At 40.3% G+C, this 25,619-nt stretch overlaps 1 protein-coding gene across 6 annotated transcripts in view; it reads right to left on the bottom strand.

Moving 5' to 3' along the window:
- piwil2 (piwi-like RNA-mediated gene silencing 2) overlaps positions 1-14,136 on the bottom strand; it is a 30,247-nt gene extending 16,111 nt beyond the window's left edge. For 4 of the 6 annotated variants that reach the window (XM_088335566.1, XM_088335565.1, XM_088335567.1 and 1 more), the window contains exons 1-7: positions 14,013-14,136; positions 5,654-5,969; positions 5,479-5,584; positions 4,003-4,120; positions 2,165-2,343; positions 1,785-1,860; positions 837-947 (exon numbers count right to left, since the gene is read on the bottom strand). In XM_088335566.1, coding sequence (XP_088191692.1) covers positions 837-947; positions 1,785-1,860; positions 2,165-2,343; positions 4,003-4,120; positions 5,479-5,584; positions 5,654-5,962 — 899 coding nt within the window. In that variant the 5' untranslated portion in view covers positions 5,963-5,969; positions 14,013-14,136. Of the gene's footprint in view, positions 1-836; positions 948-1,784; positions 1,861-2,164; positions 2,344-4,002; positions 4,121-5,478; positions 5,585-5,653; positions 5,970-13,427; positions 13,447-14,012 lie in introns of those variants that run through there. The other 2 variants (XM_088335563.1, XM_088335564.1) reach the window with 2 other exon arrangements.
- Between the last annotated feature and the right edge of the window lie 11,483 nt (positions 14,137-25,619).

The raw sequence follows: 25,619 nt of genomic DNA on the forward strand, positions 1-25,619 counted from the left end.
AATTTTTTTTTCTCAAATACAACCCGTTTCTCAACCGTATGAGCATATAAATCGAAAATTATAAAATTACACACATCCAAACTGATGCGTTATGCACCTGGTGAGAAGGCGCTGAGACAGGAGAAAGCTCGCTCGCTTTAGCTCACATAGAAGTGACCGAGATTAGACCTGACATTCGTCTGTGAATCTGCAAAGTTGTTGTAGGTAACATTTACGACTTCATAGTTTAGTTATCTTGAAACATAAGGATTAGTCATTCAGCCATCCAGATGGTTCAAGTGTCTATATGACAACATAATTAGTAGATTAAGTAGGAAGTGAGATTAAAACTCTAAATTAATTCGCAACAATATTAATTCTGCCCTTTCCTACATCGTTTCTCTGTAGAAATTGACAGAAGACTTATACAATGTTTTTACAGTAGCAGGGATATAGATAGATAGATAGATAGATAGATAGATAGATAGATAGATAGATAGATAGATAGATAGATAGATACTTTATTCATCCCCGGAGGGAAATTCACATTTCCAGCAGCATCCCTGAGCTGAGAACAATACAATAATAAAGCAAAAAGAATACAATATACAAATACCCAGTGTGACATGCAAATGCCCACTGTAGAGTATGCACAGCCATACAAACTTTCAGACAGACAGAGGTCCCATTTTGTCTGGAACGACCAGCATGAAGCCCCCCCACCCCCATCCCCCCCCGCCCCCAAAAGGGATTTCCTCACAAATCAAAATTGGGTATTACACTTCCAGTGTGAAAGTAGCCTTATTCGAGTCCACCCCAAAAAAAATAAAAATAAAAAAAAGATTCGGGTTACTTACGTAAATGTCACATTGTATTGATAAATGGCTTTGTTCTTGCAATCAATTGGAATGTGATTGGAGCCAACAGATACAGGAGTTCCTGTTGATCCTGCCTTATTGAGTGGTGCCCTGTTCTCCCCCCAAAAATACATACAAAGTTAGAATTTGATTCAACTGGGCATTTTTTATTGTACAATACACTTTTTATTCCATTCTTAAACATAAAAAACAAAAAAACAAAACTGCAGTTGAAAATACACATGAAGGCTAGAAGCAACTTTTTTTTTTATGCTAATGACGGTACAGACGCTCCCCTGCATACGACCATTCGACTTACGTAAAACGGCAGATACAAACTTTTTTTGGGGGATGTCAAAAAACGTCCGGACATTGCTGTAAGTTAGATTTCTTATAAAAAAAACGCTTCCTCTTTCTAGTCCGTATGTAAAGATAAAGTGCTACTAAATCTCCAGCGCGCTCAGAACTTTGACGTTTTTATTGTTTAATATCTCGAACTCCATTCAATATGGTTGGAGTAAAGTGTTAAGGAGAGGCGAGCCGTTTCCTTTACACTGAAAGTCGGATAAGACAGCTTGATGCTGCTGAAAAAAATGGTACGCTTTTTTTCAGGCACATTTCACCACGGAGAAGGACCTCTTAAGCACATCTTCCAAAAGTTACACTTAACTTTATTTATGTTTATAGAGCATATTATTTTATGAAATGTTTATTTTTAGTACAAAAAAATACAGGTTACATATAAAAGCCTTAAACATACTTATATAAACCTTAAACATACAAAATATAGCACTTAAGCAACTTACGAACAAATTCAACTTACGAACGATCGTCTCGCTCCTAAGTAGGGCAGCGTCTGTATCACAAGTCAGGTCTCCATGTTCTGTTAACTGTCTAAATCCTGATTATATATACTATATATAAAATCAGGATTTAATGTACATTTACCTGATTTCCTCCATTGTTGGTTCTTTTTTTCCTGTAGTTGAGGAGTCTCGTGCTTCTTGACTGACGGACACGGTTCCTAAAGAGAATTAGTGAATTAACTTAATATCGCAAGGTCAAAAGAACCTCTAATTCTTTTTAAGGACGCCTTATGATCAAAAATTAATCGGATGAGAAGAAATGACCTAGTCAAGGATAGCACTGCAACACGGGTCACCTGCTCAGACAACTAGCCTCGATACATGGTACAGATGTTGAGCTAATCATTGCCCCCAGGTTTACAAAAGTTTCTATGAGTGAACCAAAACCCTTCTTGCTTTTTACATATGCTGTGTATTGTGGTGACCACCGTCTAACAAAATTTACGTTTCAAACATTATTACCTGTGTCAGAGATCTTGGAGTGTTCATCAGCCATTGGCTCAGAAGAAAAAGGACCAGCGCGACCACTTTTGATGGGGGAGAAGGAACGAGATAAAGGGAATCCGCTTCCCAGACCGTGAACAGGCATTATTGATCGTCCAACTGCCACCTTGGTGGGGGAAATGTCTTGGCCAAGAAAACTGTAACAGTTCACGTTTCATCAGTCATTGCAACACTAAAGTATGATACACATAAACAAATATCAACTCTTTTCGCTAGTCATGTGAACCAAAAATCAGATTTGACTTAACTATTCTGTGCATGCAAACATACCCAGTATCTGACTGATAAGGAGTGATTTAAGTTGAAAAGATTGGAAATAGCAGATTACAAACCTTCAAAAATGTAAGGAATTTTGGAGGAGTTCAGATTTTGGCATGTGTTACACCTTATTGTCTTAAAAATATTGAATTTTTCACATGTTGGAAAAATGTGTTGCTTTACGTTATCTTACCTGTGTGTGTTTTCAGTGTATGCATGTTTCCGAAACCATTGTTGAAGGAATATCACAATCCTTAAATTAATGTTAATCCACATTTGCGTTGTCAATGGGGTGTCCATGTTCCCAAAACATAACTAGTAACTATTTTAATAAAAAAAAAAACAACAACAACGAGATTTGGATTTAAAAGTAAAATGTGTGTAACTCTTGTTGTGTAGTAAGCTCAAACTTGAGGTTTTAAGACACATATTGACAACAAAAAACTTGCCATTTGCAAATGTTAAAAAAATATGTTTATATTTGGAAAAAAAAAATAAAATAAAAATCAATCAATTATCAATGCATTCCAGTCCTATTAAAACAGTGCCGCAACTTAACAAATGTGAATAAATATATAGATTACTGTCTTATTCAGTGTACTGCATTTTCACAACCATAAAGCACACAGCAAAGTCTCATATTTTCTTCAAATTGCGTGGTGCGCCTTTTTGTGCAATGCATATGTTTCATAGAAAGTGGCGGCCATATACCAGCTCGGTGGCCTAATCAAAACTAACAAAAATTTTGGGGTGAAATCCAAAGTTTTTGGGAGATCGTTCACATTTACAATAAATTAGACTTCTATGCAATCGCCTGTGACTTTCGAGCCATCTCTCATGTGAGCACCACCATATACTGCTGATATATACTTACATATACTGTAACGTCACATGCAATGTATCGTTTGAGAAGGTACTCTAACCCATAGCGTATATAGCAATTTGAAAATTATTGATATTGTCTTCGAGCTTTTGTTTAATGAAATGTTGTCATTTTTCCACCCGACCCATTACTACAGTGGCACAGAAAAAGAATGGATTGTTGATGCTTGGGCTAACGTGTCTTTCGGGACTGTTGATCAAGCTTTTGGAAAGTGACAATGAAAGTGAAAAAAGATAATCTTCTAATGGAGATTTAGCAAAGCTGTTCTGGTCAGAAACAGAGGACGAGGATTTTTAAGGTTTTGTCCAATATGGATTCCAGGTAAAAAGAAATGTGAGCACACAGACTCTGTTTTGAACCAGCTCCTTTAAAAAAAAAACAACAACCCTTTTATCCGTGTGTCTTACTTCAGTAAATAAACCACAACGAAACTTAAACTTAGTTTTGCTTCTGTTGTATTTTAAATACGCACACTTGAATGCTTGTCTGTGTTGTTGTAACGTGGCCACAACAGAGGGAACCTGCGCCCTATATTTCCTTGCATTGCACCAGGTGTAGTGTTAAATACAGAAAAAAAAGAAAGGAAAAAAAAAAACGGCTACAGATACAATCTTGAAAAAACATTACATTAGCAAGGGAGCACACATCTTCCTACCTTCTTCCTCTGCTGATCGCCGCTTCTTGATGAACACTTGTCTGTGGTAAACTGGCAACCACTTCTAAGCCTGGAGTTGGAGGCTTTATGTCTTCAACTTTGCTAGCAACTTCTCTTGCTAAAAATAAAAAAAACAAATGAATTGCATTTTGCTGAAAAAATGTGAACAGAGAAATGGTTATTGAGTAAACCCCCATTTACAACAAGTTGTGTCCTTTTGTGGCGTACTACAGACCCATTCTAAATGTAAGGGATAAGGACCCTGATAGTGAAAATGCAAATATGAATTAATTAAATGTGTCAACCTGTATTAGGTTGACATCTATTCTTTTTTTAGCAAACAATTGATTTTAAACATTGGCCTGCCCTTTTCCTTAACCTCTTAACGATTTGACCCGCCGGGGTGGACCGTCTAACTGTTGAGAAGCAAATACGTGTTGGTTAGCCAATAAAATTCCAAACCTAAATTTAAGCAGATTTACAGTGTGTATTCAAATCAGAGCAGAAAATAAACATACACCATGCATAGGATGCATATTTGCACGCTATAAACACGGGCAAGTGTGCACCATCATTAATTAACTTCTGCAAAGAGAAGTCAACCATTTACAACTCTTTCACAATGTATAAAAATTGGCCAAAGTAAAAAACATTGTTGAAGCGGTTTTAGAGGTGTGTACTTGTCATCCCTAAATTACCACTTTTGAAAACACCTTAACATATCCTTGGAAAAATGTGTAGAATACAATGTTGGGTTTTTCTGATTGTGATCAAATTTGAATAGGGATCAGGTAAGGCTTTTTGTAATGTCCAAGCTGTTTTCCAGCTAAAATGCCCATGCTACACTCATATGCAGGCATTTGATTGCAAGAAGAAAAAAAAATCATCCGAAAATCAAAACCTTCTATTTCTGTGTGTTCCAATTTAGATTAACCAATGTTGGTACCACTTGTAGTTGGGGAGAGACTTCCGAGTGTTCCATTTCAGGAGAGAGACCAAAACAATCTATATTCTCCAAACGGTTCAAGACCAGCATTCAATTTACTCTGGGTACGTCTTGGATTGGAATTTTAGGCGAATTTTACATCGTTAAGGGGTTAAAGCGGCTGAGGGTTTAATCTCAACAGCTTTCATGGCTGTTTGACGTGCAGGTGAACATAAACGCGATCAATGCAGCCCAACAAGAGCCGGAAGTCCAGAAACGGGCATGGGTTATTTGAATTCACTTACTTGGCTCTACGTGAGTCCAGGCACTTAAATAAGGAAAAGTTTTATTTTTTTATTCTATCAGAAGAGCTTTTACATTTTTAATGGAAGACATTGTTAATAGAAATGAAATGGTTAAAATGGGCAATTTAGACCAAAAGGCACGATTAAAAAATAATTGTAATAAAATCTAAAGTAATCTGTGATTTGCAAAAGGAATGTATTTGTGATACATTTTTGCCTACTGGAAAGGCAATTATAAACACACACCAAATAGTAATGTTCCTCTTCCTTTTGGGGATGCAGTGTGTTGAACGCCCATTCCTCTGAACATCGAGAGCAGTGTATGTCCATGACCATGTGTAGGCAATTCATCCTACACACAGAAAAAATTGTACTTAGAATTTTTTTCAAAACAACAACAAAACACATCAGATCCAGCTACCTTTTTGCTTGTGAGGGATTCTTCATCTTTTAGTACCCTCTGAGTATCAGCGCACGCAAGGCCTGCTCCTCTTGACATGCCTAACTCAGGTTGTTCTGTTGATGGGAGAAGAAACCCTCTTGCTCGTCCAAGTCCTCCATTATCAAACTCAAACCCCCTAGCTCGTCCAGCTATTGGATCATGAGAAGGTAACCCTTGCTCTGCAGGATTAAAAAGACTTCTGCTTTGTCCTACATCAAGCCCTCTGCTGCGTCCCCGCCAAGGAATTCCGGAAAAATTGCTGAAGGCGGGTGGCCTTCTGGGATCCATTTATCTACTAGAAAGAAAATATAGGAGGGTACAAAGAAGGTTTAGCACGAAGAACATGTCTCTGATTGTTCACAAAACTGATGTGCATAATGAATAATTACACAATCAATGGTGCTTGACATCCAACTGCTCAAAATGTTCAGTGGTATCTGACTAATGATCGACCGATATTTTTTTTCAGGGCCAATACTGATACCGATTATTAGTATTAAGAGGAGGCTAATAACAGATATTTTAAAACGATATTTATTTACTGTAAAAGCTTAAAAATTGGCGTGAACAATTTTTAATAATGCAAAAAGACAAAGAATATTTGCTATAAATTCAAACAAATCTTTTATAGCACTCTGAAATATTTTACAGTTAATAAATTTACATTTCCACACAACCAGGGTAGATAAATAGATTCCTTTATTGTCTCCCCAAACCACAATTACTTTGTGAACAGTCGTCAGATTTTAAACTAAATTAAAACATTTGTTTACACAGGGAAATCCAACAAAACCAGGGTCTCATTTACAATGGCTCTCTGGTTCAGTAAACTACGTACAATAGATATGCTTTTCAATAAGGCTACTAGAGCACACTTTAAACATGCATTGTAGTAATGCTACTATAGAACTCCATATAAAGCCTACTCATGTACAACTTATTGTGGTCGTAAATATAATAGCGTTTAGCTACATTGGGTCGCCTCCAGTGTTGGTTGACGTTTGCAGGAATATATCTTAACAAACACATTATATAGACAAACATCTATTTTTTTGTTTTCTATCTATCTACCTTAGTCATATCCCTTGAGAGGGGTGACCGACAGCAAGACAAACATATACAAAAACAAAGAAAATTTAAAAGAAAATGGGAAAAAGTCGCAGGAAAAAAAAAAACACACACACAAAATTCTTTGGACCATGGCCAACCCAAATGCCCAAACAAGCTAAGCACCTCGGCGCCAAAGTTGGTCATGCTATTGTCCCTCCAGATGAAACGGGACACAAGAAAGCGGCCTTGTCCCTCGGGTCAGGGTTACACAGCACACTCTTCTGTTCAACAGCAGGGCCCAACAGCTTTCACTGGTTTACCCCTCCCGCATCAGACAGGTGCCCTGCCCATCCCTTAGAAAGTGTATAAACATCCCACTATCCTTTTACAACACGTCTCCACTCATTTCTATCACCAACAAGAGCTCTAGGTTTCACTATATTTAGACCTCTTTCCTGCAGTGCACTCATAACATCATCGATCCACGTCAATCGCTGCCTTCCTCTTGGTCTCCTTCCATTTAATTCTGCTTTGTAAATCCTCTTAAACATTCGCTCCTGATCCATACTCTCCATGTGTCCAAACCAACAAAGTACTTTCTCATCCACACGCTTGCTCAGTTCCGATACTACTCCAGTTCTGTCTCTCACAATTTCAATTACGTTAATCAATATTTCTTAATAAACATATTGTAGGGACTACGATCACGACACTTGTTTCATCAAGACAGCACAGCGGACAAGGATAGGGAAATCTGAGTTCGCGTTCACGTGAACGGTAGTGAGACAACAGTTTTGTCTGCTTCCATGTGTGCGTCGCTGGACGTTAAGCTTAGTCAATAAGGGGGATGGAGAGGAAAAAAACATAGTAAAGGCGAATGTGAAAAATAATTACGGATATAAAAAATATTTGCAACAGCCCTTACTCTTGCTCCAGTCTGCGACAGCTGACAGTGCCGAGTGGGTTTCCTGCTTTAATGGATACGTCCCTGATCGCTTATCCAATCAGAAAGGGTTCTCGGGTTTCATCCGTGACATAATGCAGAAGAGGAAGAGAAAAGTTCGGCCTGGCTGTTGCTCGGTGTTGCGCTTAATAATTGGCTTTATCGGCTAAATATATGCCAATACCAAAATCCTTCAATATCCTAAATATCAATGGCAATAATCAGCCCGCACGATACTTTGGTCACGATTCGATTGCATCACGATACTCAATAATTGCGATTCTACAACTATTGCGATACGATATAATTGATGATTGCAATTCAATTTTCTTTGCTAAAAAAAAAAAAATCATGCACTTCTGGAAAATAAATCATGAATGATGTATAAGCAATGCACATCAGTCTGTCAGAAAATTTTGTTCCTTTTATCAAAACAAATGCCACAGTGCACAATTACAGCCTGTTAAGTCAGAACATTTTAAGGAACCATGCACAGTTTGAGGTAACAGGTCATAGGGTCTTTGACTCAACTTTTCAGTATTTAAATGCAAAAAAGAGGTGGACAGTAGGGCTGCAAGATTAACCAAATCGAATCGATATCGCAATGTGACGGCGTGCGATAGTGTAAGCGCAAAACACTGCGTTTTTTTCAAAGATTCATAGTTCCAGTTTGTTATTTGATGGAGGGTTTGGCCAACAAGAATTGTCAAATTTCGCAGTTTAACAGCGCCCGCCAATCAGAAGCAGGTTTGAATGGCACCAACCAATAATAGCTAGGCAAAGTTTGCAAGACGTGCACGCAAGACTGATAGGCTGGTGTAAACGGCCAGTCAGTCAAAGAGCTCTTCATGTGAGTTCCTCTACACCAGTGGTCGGGAACCTTTTTGACTCAAAGAGCAATAAAAGCAAAATATATTAATTGTCACGGTCGCCATGACGACCAGTATGCCACGCCCCAAACTCAAGCTGAAGCAGATCAGCTGATTGCTGTTCTGCTATTTAAGGCTGGATTTTGGGTTTGGCGGGTGCTGGTTCATTACTCTTATACACAATCCCGGTCTGTTATGCTTGTCCTGTTTTAGTCTGTTATGCCTTGTCCTGTTGAGTTCGTGCCGGAGGAACTCTGTATTGTTCTGTTTTGCCTCGGAGTATTGGGCGACTTTTATTTTATTAAATAAAACCTATGGATCGTCAACGCATTTGAGTTCTCCCTTCATGCCTCCTGCCTCCGTTCTGGTCCGGTCACCTTCCACGCCACCACGTCTCGTGACAGAATGAACCAGCCAACAAATAGAACTCAGCGAACGATCCCAGCGCGACTTGGGGAGAGCTGGAGAGCGCAGTTCGGCAGGCGCCTACTGAGTTGGCCTTCCCTGCCCGTTCGAACCACGGCCCCGCCCGTCGTGGCCCTTGCTGTGCCTCGAATGGGGTCCCGGGAAGAATTGACGCCTGCCTGTTCAACTCTCATGCCTGCCTGCCCGACTCCCGTGCCGATTGCCTGCTATTCCGTCTCCCCTGCGTGCCAGCCCGACTCCGACTCTGCTGCCCGTCGGGCCGACTCCGACTCCGCTGCCCGTCGGGCCGACTCCGACTCCGCTGCCCGTCGGGCCGACTCCGACTCCGCTGCCTGCCAGTCCGACTCCGCTCCTCCTGTTTTGTCTGTTCTGATTTTGACTCTCTCATGTCTTGTCTGTTCTGATTTTGACTCTCTTATGTCTTGTCTGTTCTGATTTTGACTCTCTTATGTCTTGTCTGTTCTGATTTTGACTCTCTCATGTCTTGTCTGTTTTGATTTTGACTCTCTCATGTCTTGTCTGTTTTGATTTTGACCCTCTCATGTCTTGCCTGTTCTGATTCCGCCTGTCCTGTCTGAATCGCCACTCTGAACCCGAACCCCCAGAGTCTGACTCTTCTGAACCCGAACCCCCAGAGTCTGACTCTTCTGAACCCGAACCCCCAGAGTCTGACTCTTCTGAACCCGAACCCCCAGAGTCTGACTCTTCTGAACCCGAACCCCCAGAGTCTGACTCTTCTGAACCCGAACCCCCAGAGTCTGACTCTTCTGAACCCGAACCCCCAGAGTCTGACTCTTCTGAACCCGAACCCCCAGAGTCTGACTCTTCTGAACCCGAACCCCCAGAGTCTGACTCTTCTGAACCCGAACCCCCAGAGTGCGACTCTTCTGAACCCGAACCCCCAGAGTGCGACTCTTCTGCATCGGCCTGACCTGAGTGCGACTCTTCTGCATCGGCCTGACCTGAGTGCGACTCTTCTGCATCGGCCTGACCTGAGTGCGACTCTTCTGCATCGGCCTGACCTGAGTGCGACTCTTCTGCATCGGCCTGACCTGAGTACGACTCTTCTGCATCGGCCTGACCTGAGTACGACTCCTCTGCATCGGCCTGACCTGGGTGCGACTCTTCTGTAGAGGCCTGTCCTGAGTGCGACTCTTCTGTAGAGGCCTGTCCTGAGTGCGACTCTTCTGTAGAGGCCTGTCCTGTTTACCTGTTCTGATTTTGCCTGTCCTGTTTACCTGTTCTGATTTTGCCTGTCCTGTTTATCTGTCCTGTTCTCGTCGGTTCTGCCTTTGCCTGTCCTGTTCTCGTCGGTTCTGCCTGTCTGTCATCCCCTGTCCAGTTGGCCACCAGACCCCCCCTGCCGAGCGCCGATTCCGATCCGCCCGACGCAGATGGCGCCTGCCTCTCCCCGTTCCTGCGTGTTCGGAGGAGGGAGCAGGGTTGCCCCAATCGCGATCGTCAACATTCCGGGGCGCGAGGTAGTAATTTTTTCTTTTTTGGGACCTCGGGAGCTGTCCCTTAAGAGGGGGGCTCTGTCACGGTCGCCATGACGACCAGTATGCCACGCCCCAAACTCAAGCTGAAGCAGATCAGCTGATTGCTGTTCTGCTATTTAAGGCTGGATTTTGGGTTTGGCGGGTGCTGGTTCATTACTCTTATACACAATCCCGGTCTGTTATGCTTGTCCTGTTTTAGTCTGTTATGCCTTGTCCTGTTGAGTTCGTGCCGGAGGAACTCTGTATTGTTCTGTTTTGCCTCGGAGTATTGGGCGACTTTTATTTTATTAAATAAAACCTATGGATCGTCAACGCATTTGAGTTCTCCCTTCATGCCTCCTGCCTCCGTTCTGGTCCGGTCACCTTCCACGCCACCACGTCTCGTGACATTAATTTTGTTTTGGGAAAGAGCCACACCATATATTATGAGACAAATTTACTAAATTGCTAAACCCGCGCCCCAGAAGGTTAGTCTTCAGCACATTTATTTTTGATGATTTGATAAAAAAATATGAAAAGAGAATGTCAGAGCCCATGTCCCAAAATCAACAAACATACCACTTTAAACTTGTCTCTTTCTTGCAATTACTCAAGATCGGTTAAACTCATTTTGACCCTTTTTTTCATGCATATTGGTTTCAAAACCAGATGCAAGCAGTTATTTTGTAAAAATCTCACAACATTCAGCAAACAGGGAGCCTGATGTGCTTGCCTTTGGCGCAGCGTAGGGCGAGAGATGGGAGGGAGTGCTTGCACGTTTTGCATAGCTCCACCCATCCTTCCCACTCACCCAATCAAATAACATTAAGTTTGTTTCCGTTGTTTTGGCGTTTTTACATTTTTTTCCGTGGATTCATCATAAGGTATCTAAACACTGAACACAGATTATATAGTGAGCTTTTACTGTATATAAAGGATTCTTTAGTGTTGTACAGCCAAAACGAGGTTTTGTTTTGTTTTTGTGACACCTTGACTGTAAATTGTAGTGAAAAACGTGCCCTATATATTTTGCGAAGTACTGCATAGCAATTCAGCTTTGGTTGGCTTTGCGTGTATCTGAACAGGATTAATGGCTCAAGCATTCAACGAGATGGAGAAAATTTGCATGCAATAAAATTTGTCTCTGAGCCACAGGTACTCATAGAAAGAGCCATATATGTCTCGCGAGCCATAGGTTCCCGACCTCTGCTCTACACGTTGACGTCATTTCCGACATTTCAGTCATGGGTGACAGTCACAAAGGGGGAGGAGGTTTGAAAGAAAAAAGTCTGCAAATACTTTTCACATTTGCGATTAGATAAATATGTCATTCGCGCCAGCCCTATTGCCTTCATAAAAATCGATTCTGTGGAGAAACTTCAAATTTTAAAATCGCCAAAAAGAAATGACTACATACATGATTCAACTTTTTCGTCCCACCCTTTTTGCAGGTGAAAAGTCAGGTCATTTGTCAGTCTATACCATATATACCAGTTTTTATTTAATTCATATATAACCCCTTAGGACAGTAAAAGCCTAAAAGTGACTGTAAAGAAAAAACAAAGAACTGTTTACACATAAAATTTCTAGGTGAATGAGTAGTGACAAATGTATTTTAATCACATGCCGTTTTTTTTTGACAATACAGTAACAGTTTATCCAAAAACCTTATTTGCTCGCAAATCACTATTTTAGGTCTTTGGCGGCCACAGCGTCAACACTCAATTATTTTTTCAAATTTGCATACAATTGACTCCAGAAGCACTGAGGAGAAAAATACCAAAATGACGAAAAACGCATTAGAATAAACTAGGTTTATGATATTGAAAAGATTATGCATTATAACGGGGGTAAATACGCCAAAATAATGTACTTAGTATGTTGTTGGCTCCCAAATACAATAACATATAAATCACAGCACACTGTCATTGTGAACATCTACGTGTTTTCACAACACGGGTGAAGTTTGAGCTCCAAAGCAGTTTAATTTTATATGCTCTCTCTGTGATTGGAAATACAAAAAAAACATGAAAATGTACATCATATGCATACCTGTCAACCTGTATGTTTTTGCTGTACAAAGTACGTTTATTATGCATTTTAAGACATGTACGACGTACAAGAAAATCCGTACGGAAAAACACAAATTTGTCAATTATGAGTACCATCCGGTATACACCGACTATCACGAAACGGCAAATCAATCAAGTCAAACGAGTTCGCCGCGGCAGCCTCTATCTCTGTATTGTACTGTTGCAAACGAAGCGAGCGGTTTGATGCTACTGTGCGCATGCGTCTGCCGCCTGGGGATTTCCAATCATGCATCATTCCGTGGTAGTTGTGTAGTGAAAGGAAGTCCGTCTCTTTTTAGAGAATCTGCTTTTTCAACTCATAACAGAGAGCCGGCTCTCAAACGGCTCACTTGCTTTGATGCATTATATTACAAATTATGATGTTGTATAAACAAGTTAAGAAAAAAAGGAGAAAATGAAAAAAAGACAGGTTTGTGGTTATCACTTTAGTCAATATATTACCAACGATAATTTAGTGCAGAAAATAAATTCATAATTTGAATAAGAAAATTCTACTTAATTATATTTGCATGTATTGTTTCCTTCTGCAATGAATGTCCAAGCTACTTAATTTTTGAACTTTTTTTTATAATAAACCTCATTAATGTCGCTCAACTCAGTATCTCACAACAAAATGTTAATTAACAATATATATGATATAACGAAACACATGTACAACATAACATGTTAAACTACATAAATAAAAACGTTTGAAAAAAAATATGGTGTAAGATTATTTTGTATTTTGTAAGGGAAAATACGAATGTTTGTAAGGGCATGGAACCGTGGAGGTTGACAGGTATGCATATGTATGTATCTGCATGTCACGACGGTCAAATGCATTTATTACCGGTAAATGAACATAAAATGATGTACTAGAAAGAAAAGGCCATAGGCATAAATTCCCTTTCCCACCTGCCCTTGATGGAACGCTGAAGTCTGAAATAAAAACAAGCACAATGAAGACACTACGGACTAAAAAGGTACATGGACAACTTATCTGTTCACCTGCAATTACGCGAGCCTTTGGCAGCAATTGTGAAGCGGAACATGGATAGGGGTTGCCTCAACGCCAGTATGATGAAAAGGGAAGTCTAATGAAGATTTAGACTACACTTTAAATTGGGTAACTACACTGGTGTGAAAAACAAAGCAATTCATTAAATTTTGTATAATCCGACTGTTTATCTGTAGGCCAACTTCAAGCCGCGCCAAGTATTTCTGCGTGATAAAAAAAAACAAACATGCAATTTCTGCTTTATAATGTTAATTATAACGAGCTCATACATACAATCCTAACTTGTTTCAAATATTATATCATATATTCATTGGCCCGTAGCTAAGTAAGCTAATTTAGCATTTGTAAGACACGAGGCCCTGGCGCGTTTGCTGAATTTTGCACCTGCGACTTGCATTTGCTTTAGAATCTGAACAATTTCTGCTTGTCAGTGAAGTAATGTTATTGTCAATAAAATGGAACAAAACATTTTAAAAACTCACAATTTCTCAGCCGACGAATGTTAAAGTTTTTGAACCAAACTTGACCTTGGCACAACATTGACGAAATTGATTGTACCCGCCCCTCTCGTTACTATTGGAAAATCTGATTGGTAGAGGTTCATGCAATTGGTTTTCAAAACGTCCTAATCATTACAATAGAGCCCCAAACTCAATAGTCATCACCATATTTATTATAGGTTCAAAACTTACCCCAAAACAACCCTATGGGGGGTAAATTTCTTTATTGCTACACAATAAAGGTCACTCCCAAATAATTGACAGGGGTTTTGCAACTCTATTGCCGAGTGATGTTAGCTGGGTGACAGTAAATAAATTGTGTCAACTGTCAACATTTGCTTTTTTTTTTTTTTTTACTTCTGTGTTTTAAAAACATGTTTTAATGCTTCAAAACGTCTTCAATATTGTTAAGTCAACCAGTATTTTGAATCCTACTTTAGTTTAATCTTTGAGCTGACCAAAAGGGATACGCTCAGTATTCAGTATAAAATGGTGATAAAACGTGGGAAAAAGAACGTGAAAAAGAAAAAAAATACATTCCATTCCATTCCACATTAAAAGAAAAAAAATAAGAAAAAAAAAAGCTTTACAAATGCTGACATTTATATACTTATGTCTGATTCCTCTCAAATTGTATTATTCTATTATCAATGTGTATTCACTTCCATATAATTCATATATGTACTGACTGATAACTGTTGCAAAACACCAATATCCTGTCTATTCGTATGAATGATGCTGATCATAAGTTTTGTCACACATACTTGAAAGCATCACTGCATAGTGACCTAATAAAATCCCTTTTCACATAAATGCTTAGCGAGGATGCGTTGCCATCTGCTGTTACAAAGAAGTAATTGCAACGTGTGTTTATTACAAATGTGGGCTATTGATTATCAACTAAATGATTAATGATCGTGCAATCAATGCCCATTCGAAAAGAAAGTCACTCACATATGCAATATTATTATTCCATCAGAACTAAGGCCAGTGTTGTATTATTCTCACAAAGACATTTTTAGAACATGCATCATCATAACATTTGATAATGATTATTATGATGATGATTATAAATATGAAAATGATTATTTAGATCAAAACAATTAAGCCTTTGACCAATTCTGATTTAATGGCCTGTGGAAGATCTGAACAAATTGTGGAGTTTCAACACAGTTCAATACCCTTATTGAATGTTTTATTTAGTGCAGCAATCTCATATTACATTAGCTTACTATTTTGTCTTAATCTTCTATGTGTTTCTTCCTTATCATTAGAAGACACTCTGAAGATTTGAGCATTATGCTAACCTGCAGAATAGTTTCTATATTCAAGCCATTAAAATTGGCCACAAAGTCTTTTTACACTGTCCAATCTCCCCTCACATCCACAGATTAGTAATAGCCTTAGTGTAAATGGACCAAATCTTCTTGACAGCAGGAGGCCTAAGAGAAAGTGCCATTTATCTGATGTGACAGTTATTACCGACCTGCCTGTCAGACTGCACAGCAGATAATTAGGAGTCAGCAGCAGAGTCTGTCTTGGCCTGCATCTTTACTTGAGAGATAGGGATTGCAGGCCGGATGATGGGTCACACCATCACTGTTTCTGCTTGAATGGTAGAAAAAACACCAGATGAACTGCCCTACAAACTTTCCCATCCATCTATCCATCTATCCATCCATCTATCCATCCATCCATCCATCCATCCATCCATCCATCCATCCATCTATCCATCTATCCATCTATCTATCTATCTATCTATCTATCTATCTATCTATCTATCTATCTATCTATCTATCTATCTATCTATCTATCTATCTATCTATCTATCTATCTATCTATCTATCTATCTATCTATCTATCTATCTATCTATCTATCTATCTATCTATCTATCTATCTATCTATCTATCTATCTATCTATCTATCTATCTATCTATCTATCTATCTATCTATCTATCTATCTATCTATCTATCTATCTATCTATCTATCTATCTATCTATCTATCTATCCATCCATCCTTTGCCTTTTAGGTCAGCTCCTTCTTCACCACGACAGACTAGTACAGAGTCCGCCCTTCGGTCGCTAGAGGGAAGTAAATGTGTAAAAAAGCTGACATCCAGCATGCTGACTAAATGAGTTAGTACCAGGAAATAGACATTTGCAACATGCTGTGTCCATCGAGAAACAATAAAGCCTCGCCCTGTGCTAAAGTATCAGAGAAGATGTTGCGTACTCAGCGACTGGGTTTAGGTTCCAAGAGTGGCGAGACTCCGATGGCACCGAAGGGGGACAGGACATCGGGGACTTTTTCACAGCTCCCACTTGAGTTTTTATAGCGTGGTAAGCAGGTTCAGGTGTAAAAGAATTAAAGTAAACCAGTTAGCGCATTCAATGCTAAACATGAAAACATTTTTTCCTATTGTTAGTGAAGAAATGCGCTATGTTTATAAAAGTTCCCTTGTCATCCGTGATCATAATATGTAGGGTGGGCTACCAAGGTAAGATGAATGATGAAGTATAATACTAAAAAACAAGCTAACATTTTTTAGTATAAATTCTTTTGAATTATTTTATTCTGATCTGGCTTGCACGACAACAGAAAGACTTGATCTGACCTCAGAGTAAAACTGAATTTGACATCCCTGATTTAAACCCATTAATGACACTAAAGACCAGTCCAAAACAAAAGCTGAATAAGGTGTTCTGCTGTACTGTACACTTAAAATGTTTGATCCTGCCAGAAAGTGAGGGCCACTGTTCATCAGAAATAGGTCAGATGCAGAAAACAATTTTCAATTCATTGTTCTTCCGAAGTGGGTCAGATGTAGGGAACATTTTTTGATTTACAGTGTCAAAAAAGTAATAATATAACTTGCAAGCAATTTGCCACTGCTCCTTGAACCGCAAACACCTTTTCGCCAAGTCAGCTCATGATAAATTCTTCCTTAGTTCTACTTTTGGATATTGTATAACAAAGATAAGAGTGTGTACAGTTGAGTTTACAAGAGTGAAAATGTAAAAGTATAGATGGGGACATGAAATGTTATTCTTTGAAAAATGTCTACACTATACTGTGCACATTTGACATTGTATACAATTCATATCACAACTACACTAACATTTTCTGAAAGGGAAAATCCCATTTAAGATTGATAATAATGATACAAATTTCCTCTCAGTTTAGTTATAAATGTAATCATGATCATCATCCCAAGATCTAAAACCCAAACGTCATTGTTTTGATTATAGATCTCTTAGATATGTAATTATGTCAGAAATATGGGTAAATTATGTGTAAATTCAACATAATGACAATAGTTGGATTACATTTCAGAAAGTCTTGTAAATTATATGAATAGATTTTACATAACAACACTGAGCACGTTCAAAACAAGTGTAAAATCTATTTGTTAATTAACATAGTTTTCTAAAGCATTATTACAAATAAGTAAATCTGAGTTTTAGTTTTTATCAGTGTATGTCAATACTCTTTTCAACAATTACTTCCTGCTATTTTAATACAATTATTATTATAATCATTATGGATGTTTAATACCACCAAGTCAACATTCATTCATAAGGATAATATAGTACATATAATTACCTGATTTCTGAAAAAAATACTGATATCGTTGAAGACAAACATTTGAATCCCAACAAATATTTTTTCGTAATATTACATTTTTGATGGCAATTTATTGTTCCTTTTCTTTTAGGTTCCGGATGGTTAAAGGGACACTGTATAATATTTGACCACAAGATGTTGTAGTATCGTATGGTACAATCAGATTAAGTGCGACAAAGCACAAGGAAGAATACATGCTTCGGAGACTCAAATGACCCCAAAAAAAAATCTAGTTCTTTTGTCCCAGCCTTTCACACAGTTTTTGTTTTTATGGGTACCCGTAGCAGCCAGACACTGGCCTATCATGTCACTTCCCACTAGATGACGCTCATGTTAAGTAAAATTAATGACAAATTTTCTACCTATTAGTATTTATCAAAATGAATGTTTACATGAAAGTTCATGTATTTTTTGCTTATTATTTAAATCAATATCGTTTTTTTGATGAATAAAGTTGTTGTATGTACCACTAGGAGTCATTACAAATAAACAATGACCCTTTCTGTTCCACCAAGGCTTCGGTCGCTTTCGTTGATCGGTTCCAGTTCTTCTGGGCACTCCGGTTTTCTCCCACATTCCAAAAACATGTTAAGTTAATTGGCCTGTCCAAATTTTCTGTTGCAAATTTGTTGGAAATTTTAAAAGAATGTTTAGATCTTAATGTGCTCTTGATGTACATTAAACCAGAGTATATCTTATCTGCCATGTGAAAGAAAACGTTTTATTTTTTTCTTGATAAACGATACCACGGGCAACACTGCAGCGCATTGGTGAGCGCGTGTGCGGCACAGTTCTGAGGTCATGAGATCGAACTTCCTGTGTGGAGTTTGCATGCTGTCCCCATGCTTGCGTGGGTTTCCTCCGGGCACTCCGGTTTCCTCCCACATTCCAAAAACATGCATGTCAGGTTAATTGGCCGGACCAAATTGTCCCTAGGTGTGAATGAGCCAGTGACTTGTCTGTCTCTGTATGCCCTGCGACTTGCTGGCAACCAGTCGAGGGTGTCCCCTGCCCACTGCCCGAAGACGGCTGAGATGGGCTCCAGCACCCCCGCGACCCTACTGAGGATAAGTCAAGTCAAGTCAAGTCATTTTTATTTGTATAGCCCTTAATCACAAGGAGTCTCAAAGGGCCTCACAGGTTATTACACATGAGCAGTTTAGGTTATTCATATGCTATAGAGTAGAAGTGAGTTTTAAGCTTAGACTTAAACATTTCCACTGAGGTTGCAGATCGGATCTCAGGGGTAAGAGCATTCCACAGCACCGGTGCCCGGATGGAAAACGCTCTCGAACCAGCGGAACACTTCTTGGCTCTTGGGATCACCAGAAGACCGGCGCTCTCAGAACGAAGGCTTCGGGCCGGAACATAGGGGGAAATCAGATCTGAAAGATATGAGGGGGAAAGTCCATGTATGATTTTGTATAATAATAAGAGAACCTTGAAATCACATCGTCGGCTAACAGGGAGCCAATGCAGGTTAGCCAAAATTGGGGTGATGTGATCGGACTTTTTTGTCCTAGTCAAAAGCCTCGCTGCGGCATTTTGTACCAGCTGAAGACTCTTGAGTCTGGTCATCAGAAGACCAGAGAGTAGTGCATTACAGTAATCGAGACGGGAGGTAACAAACGCGTGAATTATAATCTCCGCATCCGACTGAGACAGTATAGGACGAATTTTAGCAATGTTACGAAGATGGAAGAAAGCGGTTCTAGTAATTTTCTTCACATGTGTTTGAAAGGACAGATCGGGGTCAAATGTGACACCTACATTTTTAAGTGAGTCACTCTGTGTGATGTGACATTTGTCAATGTTCACAGCAGTTTTAGAGAATAAGTCACGGCATTTAGATGGACCAATAACTAACATTTCGGTCTTTTCAGAGTTAAGATGCAAGAAATTGAATGACATCCACTCTTTTATATCAGTGAGGCAGGCCTCCAAATTTGCAGTTTAGTGTGGCAGATTCCTCCATCGGGAGATATAGTTGAGTGTCATCTGCGTAGCAATGAAACTGATATTATACTTGCGAATAATATCACCTAATGGAGGCATGTAAATGCTGAAGAGAAGGGGGCCAAGCACTGAACCCTGCGGAACACCACAGGTAACACTAAAGGGCTCAGATGTCATTTCCCCATATTTAACACAGTGCGTCCTATCTGAGAGGTAGGATCTGAACCATAAGAGGACGTTTTCTGAAAGACCAATCCATTTTTCCCACCGTTCTAGTAAGATATTATGGTCCACTGTGTCAAAAGCAGCACCAATGTCCAGCAGCAGCAAAAGTGATGAAGCGCCAAAGTCCATTGCCCGTAGGACATCTTTGGTTACCTTAATCAGAGCTGTCTCAGTACAGTGGTTCGCCTTGAATCCTGATTGCATTGATTCAAAAAGCTTGTTCTCAGATATGAAATCATTCAGCTGTTGTGCCACTACTTTTTCAAGTACTTTAGAAAGAAACGGTAGGTTTGACACAGGTCTATAATTACATAAGGTTTCTGGATCAAGGTTGGGTCATTTCAGTGTGGGTTTAATATCGACGGACTTAAAAGCCGCTGGAACTACACCTGAGGAGATGTGATATGTTTATAATATTTAGAACTGAAGGTGCAAGGACGCCAAAAAGACCTTTAATAAGTGAACCTGGAAGCGGGTCGAACTGACAAGTCGTCGGTTTGGCCGTATTCACCATCTGTTTAAGATTATCGAGTGACAGTTCACTAAAACGGGACAAATTCCCTGGACAGCCACCATGTCGTGCATCTATAGATTTCAGCGCTTTAGTATGTGTTGTATTAATACTGTCTTTAGCAATTTCTTCCTGTATGCCTTGAATCTTCTTAGTAAAGAAGACCATTAAGTCATGGGCTGAATGGGTGGAACTATCTGGGATTGTCTGTTGCCTTGTAAGCGATGCTACAGTGTCGAAAAGGACTTTGGGATTGTTCTTTTGTGACGCAATCATCTTCGAAAGGTAGGCTGATTTTGCAGAGGTAAGGGCCGCTTTATACTTCAACAGACTGTCACACCAGGTTTGGTGGAAAACCTCAAGCTTGGTAGCGCGCCATTTTCTTTCAGATTTCCTGCATTCTTGTTTAAGGGATCTAGTTTCATCATTAAACCAAGGCGTGCGTCTTTTAGGTCGTGGTTGAAGCCGTATGGGCGCTACTGAATCCAGGACACTAGCCAGGGTAGCATCAAACTCATTCATGAGTGAGTCGATAGAGCCTTTGTATGGCGGAAAGGACACAACTGCTCCTTGAAGAAGATCGGAGACCTCAGAAAATGTGCCAGTGCTTATATTGCGTCCACTAAACCCTTCAGCTTTTTTAGTACTACATTTAGCTGGCACCTCGAATGTAACAAAATAATGATCCGAGATAACTATAACACCGTCATGTTTGAGGTTGAAACTCCTCGAGTCAGAACCAAATCTAGCGTGTTTCCATCTTTATGAGTTGGCAAATCAACGAGTTGGTTAAAACCAAATGTATCAATTAGAGACCGAAACGCAACAGTGAGTGAATTGAGTGGGGAGTTCATATGAATTTTAAACTCCCCCATAATTATAATTTTGTCTGCATAGGTTACTAGTTCAGACAAAAGTTCAGCAAATTCGTCCAAGAAAGCTGTGTATGGCCCTGGTGCGCGATAAATAGTTACTACATAAATTGACAATAGAGAGGACTGCATAACAAGGGCCTCGAACGCCTTGTAATTATCAGAGGTACGAGGAGTAAATTTGAGCGTTTTTTCAGAAATAAGCGGGACACCGCCACCAATCTTCAAAGGGCGTGCTACATGGCTGCTCACAAAGTCTTGAGGAGAAGCAGCATTTAGCGGTAAAAACTCACCCGGGCGTAACCAAGTTTCACAGAGACCGATACAGTTACGTTTATAATCGCGAATAATATTATCAACAAGTAAAGCTTTAGGAGCAAGCGATCTAACATTTAAAAGACCAAATTTTAGCTTTGCTGAATCATTTAACTTAGCTGTAGTCTTTGTCGAGATCGTCACAAGATGTCGCCGTTCGGGTGTGTTGGGCTTCAGGCGTCGGTTGACCGGCAAGATCGATGAAGAAATAATGGTTGGATTAGACACATCTTCTTGTCCTTCTTGCTCCTTCGACTTCACACGCTTCCCTGCACGACAGCCCCGCTTCTGCTTTCTGTCTTTGCGCCGTCTTCGTCTTTTCTAAGGTGGAGTGGCTAGCCACGGAGAACCCGAGTCCCTTTGAAGCTCGTTCGGGATATCATGGGTGGTATAAAAGGTGCCCGAAGAGTCGAAATTTAGACGCCCACCCAATAGAATAAGTTCCTCCCGACTATAAGTCTTATTGGCCACGCATGTGTCCAAAAAAGAAAGCAAAAAAGATAGGAGAACGATAGTAAATAGCAGGTTAGCCGGATAGCAACTAGCCGCCGCAACGTAAACACGCGCCGCCATGTTGGAACCGGAACATTTTATACCACCCACGATAAGAAGTGCAGATAATGGATGGATAGTCATTGTTGTTCTCTCTTTTTGTCCTTTCTTGTTTTATGTTTTGCCTTCTTTTTACTTTCAATTGTTGTCTTTCTCTTTTTGTTGCTTTATTTTCCCTCTTTTCAGGTAATTTTGCCTATAATGTTGCATAATAATTGCTAATATTAGAATTAGAATTAGAATTAGAATTAGAATTGGAATTAGAATTTACTTTTATTGTCATTCTTTGTAACCATGCACACAGAACGAAATGTCGATACACCTGACCCGTACAGTTAACCTGTAGCGAGCCGATGCAGCCACAGCCAAACAGTGTCACGATTGCCGAAGTGAATACACCTGCAGCAGTCGTGTGGCGCGCTTGAGCGCGCTCCCTGATTGGCTGACGTTTTGTTCTTAAGCGATCAGCGCCCAGACCAGTTTGTCCGAGCGTACTTCTGTGTTCCGGTGTGTTTATGCCAGATTATCAAGTACTAAAGACTACTCTCTGTTTTGATTCCTGCCTTCGGTTCCGACCTGTTTTCTGCTCCACGTTACGACCTTCTCTCCTGCCCTGGCCATCGACCTGTCCGCTAAGATTGATTCTGCTTACCTGTCACGGAACTGCCGTTCCGCCCAACGCTGCTAGCGACCGACGCCCGCCGGCTTCCTAAGCCAGCTCTGTCAACTAATCAATAAAGATTCCTTTCAAACGTACGCATTTGAGTCCGAGATTCCATTCTGGGTTCTGACAAACAGGGCGCCGCCATTTCAGACCCAACTGCTGTTTTGGGAGTCATTAGGTGATCAAACCCCCCAATTCCAACCCTTAATGCCGAGCGCCAAACAGGGAGGCAATGAGTACCAATGTTGTAAGTCTTAGCAACAAAAACAATCTCCAGGGCCATTTGGGAGCTGAAAGAGCAGGCTCTTTTTAGTGGGCCAAGCCAAAAGAGCCAGTTCTCTAAAAATAAAAACGGATTTCTCATTACTACAGCGGAGGGATGTCAACATCTTCTGCTGGGACGATCTGTTCCCTCCGTGGGGACTGGCGCACACACTGTGTGCTATAGGACGCGGGAGAGTCCACACTAGTGTACGCGGCATCCACAATATTATATAAATGGTCAAGCATATGCTCTGCCCAGACTGCCGTCACTACATCACACAGTTGTCATGAATTCCCTCATTCATAGAAGATAAAATACCAACATTGTCTTATTCAAGTGATAACATCCAGTAGGGCAGTGTTTCTTAAATAGTGGGGTGCGTTTGTGCGTGTGTGTTTCTGGAGGGGGATCGTTGGGCTGGTGAGGGGTGGTCTGGTTGAGTGTTGGCACTTTTGACCTCTGGGATTCTTTTGGGACTTTCCAAGAATAAATTATAGTTGTGCCAACACCACCTAAGGGGGCAGTAGCTTTTTCTTTGGCCGATAGTGTGCTCATGGTGAAGAAGTTTTGTTTACACAGAGTGGGAAGTGTTGACACAAAGTGTAACAGACTTTCAAGTTACACAATGAAAATATTATTGAACGGGAAGATAGCGAGAGAAAGCTACATATACGGAGTGAAGGATAGAAAGAGGGAGAAAAAGAGAGGGGAGAGAGAAAGAAAGCAAGATAGAAAAAGAGAGAGCCAGAGAGAGAAGGACAGAGAAAGAGTGAGAGAAAGAAAAAGAGATAGAGAAGAATGAGAGAGGGGGAGAGGGAGGGCGAGAAAGAAAGATGTAAAGAAAGATAGAGAGAGGGGAAGAGAGTGAGAGAGAGAAAGAGAGCAAGAGAAAGACAGAGAGAGAGAGTATTAGAAATAGTGCGAGATAGAAAGAGAAAGATGGAGAAAGGGAGAGTGAGGGAGAACTATAGAGAAAGGGAGGGGGAGTGAGAGTGATAAAGAGACAGAGAAAGAGGAAGAGTGAGAGAAAGACAGAGAAAGACAGAGAGAGAGTGAAAGAAAGAGCGCAAGATAGGAGAAAGATAGAAAAAGGGAGATGGAGAGAGATCGAGAAAGAGACAGAGAGAGAGAGAGAAAGAGAGAGAGAGAAAGAGAGAGAGAGAGAGAGAGACCGAGACACAGAGAGACAGAGACAGAGACAGAGAGAGAAGGAGAGCCAGAGGGAGAGCCAGAGGCTTGTTTTTTTTTCTGGTATCCACATTCTTATTATGAGATTTTCATGGGTCCATTTGACCCCAACTGCTGTGTTGGGAGTCATTAGGTGACCAAACCCTCCAATTCCAACCCCTAATGCCGAGTGCGAAGCAGGGAGGCAATGGGTACCAATGTTATAAGTCTCAGCGCCCTACCTGCAAGGCCACCTAGCTGTCAGTGAGATAGATAAATATAGCGAGGGAGAGACAATGAGGGAGCTGGGGAGAGAGAAAGAGCATGAGATAGAGAAAGATAGAGAGAGGGAGAGTGAGGGGGAAAGAAAGAGAAAGGGAGAGAGAGAGTAAGAGAGAGAGAGAGAAACATAAGAGTGGGAGGGAGAGTGGTAGAGAAAGAGAGCTAAAGAGAGATGGACAGAGAGAGGGAGAGAGAGAGAGTTAGAGAGAGAGAGAGAGAGAGAGAGAGAGAGAGAGAGTGGAAAAAAGAGCATGTAACAGGGAGAGAAAGATGGAGAGAGGGAGAGCAAGGGACAAAGAAATATGAAGGTAGAGTGAGAAAAAGATAGTTTGAGAGAAAAAGAGAGAGAGATGGACAGAGGGAGGGAGACAAAGCAAGATAGTGAGAAAAAATAGGGAGTTGGAGAGAGAGGTAGAGAGAGAGCAAGAACAAACAAGAGAGAAACAGAGAAAAAACTGAGAGGATGAGCATGAGATAGAGAAAGATGGAGAGTGGGATAGCAAGAGAGAAATAAAGAGAAAGAGAAAGACAGAAAAAGAGAACAAAGGAGAGAGAGGGGGTAGAGAGACACACAGAGAGAGAGAGAGAAAGAGAGAGAGAGAGGGAGAGAGTTATAGCGATAGATTTATAAAGAGAAAGGGAGAGTTATAGAGAGAGAAAGAAAGAATCTAAACGGCTGCTAATCTGACTTTTTGCACTATAGCTTGCCACTCCTTGCACATTGCTCTCTGCACTATTGTAATTACAGCGTTATTGTTACAGTGTTAATGACTTGTTAACCTGACTGCCCATTTTGCACATCTGGTTAGCTACTCTTCTTGCACTATCGGCACTATGGTAAAATACTATACGTAGCCAAAATACAATACAACATTATTTATATCTGTACATTCAAGGAAACGGTGGGGGTCAGATGCATCGACATTTCGTTCTGTATACACGTGTACTAGAATGACAATAAAGTAGATCTGAATCTGAATCTGAATCTGAAAAAAGAAAGAAAAAAGAGAGGAAGAGAGAGAAAAAAAAAAAAGAGAGAGAGAGAGAGAGAGAGAGAGAGAGAGAGAGAGAGAGAGAGAGAGAGAGAGAGACTTCGAGTGTCCCAAGTGTGACGTGTAACGAGACACGCTGAATTGCATCGCTCTGGTGTGGA

The sequence above is a fragment of the Urocampus carinirostris genome, chromosome 5 (genome assembly GCF_059441175.1).
Source record: "Urocampus carinirostris isolate Australia breed hairy pipefish chromosome 5, RoL_Ucar_1.0, whole genome shotgun sequence".
Lineage (NCBI taxonomy): Eukaryota > Metazoa > Chordata > Actinopteri > Syngnathiformes > Syngnathidae > Urocampus > Urocampus carinirostris.